Source organism: Corylus avellana, chromosome ca1, assembly GCF_901000735.1.
Source record: "Corylus avellana chromosome ca1, CavTom2PMs-1.0".
Taxonomy (NCBI): domain Eukaryota; kingdom Viridiplantae; phylum Streptophyta; class Magnoliopsida; order Fagales; family Betulaceae; genus Corylus; species Corylus avellana.
This window is the reverse complement of record NC_081541.1, coordinates 48049371-48057905: the sequence shown is the minus strand read 5'-3', so window position 1 is coordinate 48057905 and position 8535 is coordinate 48049371. Positions and strand designations below refer to the sequence as shown.

The window sequence follows — 8535 nt, the reverse complement described above, 5'->3', positions numbered from 1 at the left end:
ATACCTATTTTTTCGTGTCGGGTTTGCGGGTCGTGTAAAAATTGCCGGCCCTACTCCCGCTTCCTCCCATCATTGCTGGTGTTAGACAATACTGCCAGCAATCATAAAGATGAGATAAAATATTTTTAATGGGTTTTACATGAGATGATCCTGTGTGTTTCATGTATATTCTATGTAATATTTTTGTGTTATGTGTTAGCTAGTTTATTGGGTGCTGTAAAGTGGGAGTTTTACACTACGTTTGAATGCAAGGTTTTCTCTTACCCATATTGATTGAGTGGATTAGAAATTTAGTTATAGGTGCTAAGTTTCATACTGGTTCTTTATTTGGTGAGTTGGACTTTATAAGTGATTTTAGGGAATTCCAATTATAGCTTGATTAGTCATTTTGGAGTAATAGCCTAGAAATGGCTAGTGGAGGTTTTTCATGGATCATTATAAATGATATAAAAGCAACCTAGTAATATCGTGTGTCATTGAGGCACTTCGTGGCTTGGGCCCTGACGAGGATGTTAGGGATTTGAATGGGAGAGACATCGTGACATCTAAAAATTTAGTTCCATGTTGTAAATTTCGATTTGAGATTTGAATTTCGGTGTCGATCATGATATGTGAAGTTGTTGGGTACTTTTGACTACTGGGTTACGTGTAGTGAGGTTTATGATGATGTATGTTAGGAACATAAATTATTTTTTCAGATTTGGGTGGTTGATGCTGTTTTGATTGATGGATCTTTTGGTTGATGCTGCTGCTTTGGTTTATTAGTGGTTGGACATCTCAGATCATGAAAGACTTTTAAGCCATTGCAATTAATGGAATATCAAATCATATCACAAAAAATAGTTATAGTATTTCTCTTTAATATATACTTTCATTTAAGTTTTTTTTTTTTTTTTTCATCAAGGTATATTCGTGTAACATGTTTCTACAATTCATTTCCTAGTCCCCACAATAAATTCTACTGATTAATCAAACTTCTTGAGGGGAATGAATACTAAAGAAAACTATAATGAAATGAAGTTTAGAGAGGGAAGAAAATAAAGAAATATATGACTTATGTCCGTAGGTTAAAATTTTGTATAGTCCTCTCTCTAGATTTCTCTCTCCAAAGTCTCCAGAGGTTAGGGTTTAGTCCTTTATCCGGTTGATGGATGTGGGTGCAGGAGGGCCTGGCTGGTTCGGGCAACGGGGAAGAAGGTAAGATGGTGGCGGAGTTGGAACAATTGTGTAGTAAGAAGGGGAGAAAAAAGGCATCTCCATTACTAAAGGAGAAATTGCAGAGGGGAGAGATATTGGTTCACGGGGATTGGAAGTATTGGGGATGAACAAGCAATAAACTGTGAGGCTTTCAAAACTGTCTTATCCTGGCTATGGCATACGGCTGGCACGGTGGTGTTCAAGGAGTTGCAAGATAATATGTGGCTATTTGAATTTACAGAGGAGGATGACAAGAGGAGGGTGCTCATGGGGAGACCATGGTCGTTCGATAGGCAGATACTTGTGCTTAATGAATTCGAGGGACAATGTTAGCCCTCTTAAATGGTATTTTCAAAATCCCCCATCTGGGTTTAAGTGCATGACATGCCACTGCTCTGCATGACTAGGGGAATTGGAATAAAAATCAGAGAATCGCTGGGAGAACTCGAAGATGTGGACATGGCTAGTGAGGGAGCTGGTTGGGGGAGATGTTTCAAGATATGAGTGGTAATCGATTTGACTAAACCACTAGGGCGGGGGAGAGCACTGAACGCAGGGGGAAAGTCCTTCTGGGTCTAATTTCGGTACGAAAAGCTACCTCTATTTTGTTTCAAGTGTGGAAGGATAGTTCACGGGAGAACCGGTTGTCCCAAGGTTTCCCAGTTTAGAATGAGTACTGAGGGGGAGGAAAAACAATGGGGAGTATGGCTTTGGGCTGAGGCTCCAAAACGTAAAGTTTTTTCGGTGCAGGGAGATGGCGGGCGAGATTTCTCTGAAGATGAATCCTGGACGGCGGACGGAGAACATTTTTCCGATAGACAATCCGAAAGAACAAGTCCCAGAAATTACGGAAATCACCAAAAATCTGGGCATACCAGCGTAGGAGGGGGCAGCAAAGATTCAGGATCCAATTATGGGGGTAGCGTGCGGGAATCTCGCTCATAATCAATCCCAATATATATCAGAGGAGATTAATGACAAGCGCAAGAAGGAGTTGGAGGAAATTTATAGAAGGTAGGTATTAACTCTCTTAAAACTGACTTAGTAACGTAAAGTATTGTAAAGGGGAGCACGTGGGTCTTTTGCCAAAAACACATGGGGCTAAGATTCAAACCAAAGGATGCGTGGGCCATGGGTTGGTTAATGAGGGATCACAGAATGGGCCAACAAGGGAAGAGATGTTGTAGGTAGGGAGCTTTGAAGCTGAAGTTCAAAAATTCAATAGAGGAGAAGTGGGCCTGGACTATGGAGAAAAAGAACTTACCCGTATGGACGTGGAATTAGGTCCGCTCTGCATTACTCATGCAATAGAAGTAGGAGCAGAGCAGAGAGGAATTGGTCCGAAGGAGGTTGTTTGGGGAAGCACTGGGAGGTTAAATCTGAAACATTGGAAACGTCAAGCACGTAAAGGTATAGAAGAGGGGAACCAGAAAAACACGAAGGCTACTTTAGGTGGAAAACAGAAAAAGACCACTGTTGTGGAGGAGGCCGAACCAAAAGGGAAGAAGAGAAGGAATATGGTGGGGACACAGCAGGGAGGACTCACAAAAGTAGTGGTCGAGGCTGGTTCATAGCCCAGCTACCAACAACAGTAATTCTCTTAAGTTGGAATTGCCGGGGGGAACCCTTGTGTAGTTCATGACCTTTGCAAAATAGAAAAGGAAAAGCACCCCAAGTTTTTGTTTTTGATGGAAACAAAAAGCGGAAAAACAAAGGATAGAAGGTTTACGTCTGAATTTGGGTTACGCAGGGGCTTTGCGGTCGATCCTATGGGTCGAAGTGGAGGTTTGGCACTGTATTGGGAGGAGGGAGAGGACCTTGAAATTCAAAATTTTTCAAGGAGACACATAAATGCAATAGTATATACTGAAGAACAGGGGGACGGATAGAGGTTTATGGAAACTCACATGTTTTTATGGACATTCAAACTGGACCAAAAGGCACAAGTCATAGGCACTGCTGTCTTTTTTGAAGTGTTTCAATCCTATGCCTTGGCTATGCATAGGTGATTTCAATGAGATCACAACACAATTAGAAAAATCTGGTTGAGCTTTGTGACGCGAATCTCAGATGGACATATCCCGAGATGTGTTGGAAGAATGTAGACTCAGTGACATGGGCTTCAAGGGGTCGAAGTTCACTTGGACCAATTTTCGTAGGGATGGCTCTTCCACAAAAGAAAGGTTGGACAAGGCTGTCGCAAATAGGGAGTGGTGTGGTATCTTTCCACAGACTACAGTCCACGTACTGGCCACGGTTTCTTCGGACCATATGCCAATATTACTAGAGGCAGCTACCAATGATGCAGACAAGGTGCAGTTTAAAAGAGGTTTCAAAGTGGAGGCTAGCTGGAAGGTTGACAATGACTACAATAAGGTGGTCCAGGAGGCATAGGAGGAAGGGTTTCTAGGTGACAATGCAATGCACACGGCGTGTCTTAACCTTGAGAATTGTCAATGTCGGCTTTCAAGTTGGCGTTGGCGAAAATTTGGCCATGTAGAATGTGATTTAAAAGAGAAGAAAAAGCAACTTGAAATCCTGCAGAGAGGCGAAGGACCAGCCATGTGGCCCATGGGATTCCATTAAAAAGCTGTAAGAGGAAATAGAAGCTATTTTGGAGCAAGACGATATAAGGAGGAAGCAACGGGTGAAACAAAACGGGTATCTTCAAGGAGACCGAAACACACATTTTTTCCATGCGTGGGCCAATCATAGAAGGAAAATTAACCAAATTTGGGAGAACATGGAAAAAGCCGAAGGAAATTGGAGAGGCTTTCAATAGTTTCTACCAACAACATTTTTCGGCCGGGGCTACCAATGGTATCGGCGAATGTCTACAGGGTTTGAATGGGAGGGTTACGGAGGAGATGAATTCATCTTTGCTTAGGAAGTTCACCATGGTGGAGGTGGAAGTAGCTCTCAACCAAATGCACCCCCCTTAAATCTCCGGGTCCGAACAGTTTCTCCGCCTGTTTTTATCAACGATCATAGGCAACTGTCAAAATGGGGGTAAGTAAGGTTGTTCTTGTTTTTCTCAACAATGATATTTTTGATAAATCCATTAATGCCACATATAGAGCTCTTATTCCGAAGAAAGAGTCCTACGCAGAACACTGATTTTTGGCCTATCAGTTTATGTAATGTCCTCTATAAATTAAAAGCAAAGGTCCTGGCTAATAGACTCCAGAGGGTGTTGCTTCTTATCATCTCTCCTAGTCAGAGTGCTTTCATTCCGGGGCGACTTATTACAGATAATATTTTAGTGGTGTTCGAAGCTCTCATCGCGATGGACAGATGAAACGCAAAGGGTGTTTTACGGATTTAAAACTAGACTTGAGAAAGGCCTACGACAAGGTGGAATGAAACTTTTTAGAGGCCATTATGCGGAAAATTGGATTTGCAGACCGGTGGGTGCATTTGGTGATGACATGTGTGCGCACAATATCTTTCTCGATGTTGATCAATGGATAACCACATGGTAACATCATCCCTACTCGGGGAATTAGGCAAGGGACCCCCTTTCTCCCTATTTTTTCATCCTATGCGCAAAAGGCCTTAGCACACTCCTTAGTAAGGCAGAAGAGGACAGAAGGATCATGGGTCTTGCGATCTCTAATGGAGGGACAAGGTTGAACCATCTTTTCTTTGCAAATAACAGTTTGCTTTTCTGCAAAGCAAATATTATTGAGTGGGTTCGGATTCAAGAGGTGCTACAAATCTATGAATAAGCTTTAGGCCAAAAATTGAATAGGGACAAGACGTCCTTGTTTTTCAGCTGAAACACAAAAAAGAAGACCAAAAAACACATTATGTCGGTTGTGGGGATGAGCTCTACCTAGAGTTATGAGAAATATTTGGGACTACTGGCCGTTATCGGAAGGAGTTAGATTAATTCTTTTTCCAGAGTAAAGAGCGGAATTTGGGAGAGAATTAATGGTTGGAAAGAGAAGTTCATTTCTCAAGCAGGGAAGGAAGTTTTGTTAAAAGTTGTCATTCAGGCCATCCCGACATATACAATGAGTGTTTTTCAGCTGTCTAAGACACTGTGCCATAAAATAAACTCTGATGCTGCAGTTTTGGTGGAGTCATAAGGGGAACGATTCAAAGGTGACATGGATGAGTTTGAAGAAGATAGGCCGATCAAAAATGTGTGGAGGTTTGGGCTCTTGTGATTTGGAGTGCTTCAATTTGGCACTACTAGCAAAACAAGGGTGGCGCATTATTCAGAACCCAAACTCCTTGGTGGCCAAAATTATGAAGGAGAAGTATTTTTCCAATGAGTATTTTCTCAATTCCACAATAGGGAGCAGGCCTTCGTATGCATGGAGAAGCATATGGAATGCTAAAAAACTATTGGAGGAAGGTCTAATTCACCGGGTGGGGGATGGGAATCCATTAGAATTTGGGGGGACAGATGGATTCAATCCCCAACAACTTACCAAATTCAATCCTCAACACGAGTCTTAGACAAGGAGGCCAAAGCAGCAGCCCTTATGGATGTTGATTCATAATGGTGGAACATCCCTCTTATCCAAGAGTTTTCAATATGGAGGAGGTATCCAGCATCTGTAAAATGGCAATTTGCTCAAGAAGATAGAAGGACCAGTTGATATGGACTGGTACTAAGAATGGAAAGTTTTTAGTGCAGAGTGCATACCACCTAGCTAAGGGATTGGAGGATGGCTTTAAAGGATGTTGCTCGAATGATGAGTCCATGACCAAACTATGGCGGGCAGCGTGGTGTATACGATGTCCAAGAGTGGTAAAAAAATTTCTTTGGAAAGCATGTAACAACATACTGCCAACTAAAGAAAAGCTATTCCAACGAGGGATTACAGAGGAGGATATGTGCCCGATTTGTGGAAGGGAAAAGGAGACAGTGGCCCAAGCGCTTTGGAATTGCGTTTCAGCGAGAGACGTATGGTCAAAATGTACAAAAGTCATCCAAAAATGCACCAACGACGAGGAAGAGTTACCCTCCATCCTGGAGAGACTAGCGGGATAGACTGGGGTAGGAAGAAATGGAGATGATAGGGATGGTGGCGAGGATGGTTTGGATGAGACGTAATTCCATGGTGTTTGGAGGGGACTTTCTACCACCTTCAGCAATTATCAAGGATATGCCAACGCCCAACTTGTTTTTGTTTCGGAATGCAGAAAAGAGCCGACAGATCAACAAGGTCCAAGCTCCAGCTCTGGTGAAAACAGTGTGGAAGCGATTGGAAGAAGAATGCATAAAGCTTAATTGGGATGCCGCTCTAGGTAAGAAGACGCAGAAAATGGGATGGGAGTCATTACAAGGGACCATGAAGGAGATGTGGTGGTAGTGTTTTGTTCCAGCAAACCCTATATCATCGACCCCACCATAGCTGAGGCTTTGGCTGCATGGAAAAATGCAAAGCTAAGTTGTACACTGGGCTTTTGAAACATAGGAGTGGAAGGAGATGCTTTGGAGGTGGAGTTGGCACTGGGTCGTGAAGGAAATTGCAAAGGAAGCTAGGTACGGCCATTTGGTGGAAGATTCCAAAAGTTTGTTGAACCAGTCATCCAAATGGAGGGTAAGCCACGTGAGAAGAGAGGCCAACCAGATGGCACACCATCTTGCCAGATTTGCTCGGTTGCACGAAGAGGAACAGCTATGGAGGTCTAATTATTCATAATGTATTAGAGAGATTGTATTACATGAGAAAGTTCCTTCCTGATTAATAAATTATGGGATACCCATCCAAAAAAAAAAAAAAAAAAAAAGTCCGTAGGTTAAAGGCTTAAAGGATTGCATTTTGCTCTTTTCACCTTATGAGATTTACAATATAAAATTCGCATTTTTTTTTTTTTTTTTTTGAGAATTATGGTAGACGAGAATAATACAAATATGGTATTAGATTTGAACAATCAAATCTGATTACCTAAAACGTAAGAGATCAAATAAATTCATATTTGAATACAATAAAATCTGAAATCAAATCTTATCATATATTCTAACAAATACTAACTCCAAGTTTCTTTTGTTTATTGCTTTGATTCGTTTATAGGCTACTTTCCCCAACTTGGAGTCTTTGACATTGGCGCATTATCACACCATATGGAGCGGCCAGTTTTTGGAGGAGTTGTTTTGCAAACTAAAAGTTCTTCAGCTGACGAGCAATCATAATGAATCAGATGTTTGTCCACCTAATTTTGTTCAAAGATTAAACAATCTGGAGAAACTTGTTTTGCATCGTAGTTTTTGGGAAGAAATATTCCCATATGAAGAACTTCATGGTCAAGAACAACATGCTGGGAAAGAAGACGCCCAACCTAGCCCAATTGTTCAAAATCTGGAAATTCTAGAAGTGTCTGAATGTGGAAAATTGAAAATTTTGGCACCATCCTCAGTATCTTTCCAAAATTTGTCAGAGCTTGAAATATTGAAGTGTCATGGGTTGATTAATTTGGTTAAATCCTCAACAGCCAAAAGTCTTGTGCAACTCAAAAAACTGAGTGTATGTGAATGTGAGATGATAACTGAAATTGTAAGAGGGGATGGAGGTGAAGGGAATGATCAGGTGATTACTTTCAGCAAATTGACAAGCTTAAAACTTGATTGCTTGCCACAACTTTCAAACTTTTGCTCAGGAGGTTATTCATTCGAGTTCCCATCTTTGGAAGATGTGATTGTGAGTCAATGTCAAGAGATGAAGATTTTCACTGATGGAGTCTTGAGCACACCAAAGCTAAAAAGAGTACAAGGAACAAAAGAAGATGAATGGCATTGGAAGGATGACCTGAATACCACCATACATTGGCTTTGGGAGAGCCAACTATGCATTCCACCGTCAAATGGTTGTTCAGATAAAGGGTAAGCATTTCATTTTATTCAACAGATCCAATTTTTCATAACATGTGAATATTATTTCTGTGCACTAGATAACTAAGAGTACATTAATATACATATTATGACATCACATCTAGCCCAAAAACTTAGTCTAATAGACTTGAGTCCACTTAGGTGTAATAAGTTTTTTTTTTTTTTTTTGTACTTTAATTATAAATATCACATACAATATTCAGGAGTGCACTCACAACAGGAAAATTATGGTTATAGAAATATGTTAGTATGTTCGAATTGCTGATGCTAGCTTGACTTCACTCACTTCAGAGACCGAAAAATAATAAGAAAGGGGAAAGAGATTAGAAGGGAGGGTGACAATACTCAATTTGATATCAATGCTTCTACTTTTTGATGCTTTTTTAATATTCGTTAGGTTGTTTTTTGTAAGCAGGGTTAAGAATTCAGAAGAAGACAAAGATCATCCTTAATATGCAGTAGTTGGAGTGTGGTTCTTCTATATTTAAAAA

General features: G+C 40.9%; 1 protein-coding gene across 1 annotated transcript in view; it reads left to right on the top strand.

Annotated features, from left to right (window-relative positions):
• Positions 1-8535, top strand: part of LOC132175499 (uncharacterized) — a gene marked incomplete at its 5' end in the record, with an annotated part of 18950 nt that extends 10415 nt beyond the window's left edge. The window contains 2 exon segments of the mRNA XM_059587475.1: positions 7230-8035; positions 8460-8535. Of these exon segments, the coding sequence (XP_059443458.1) occupies positions 7230-8035; positions 8460-8496 (843 nt within the window).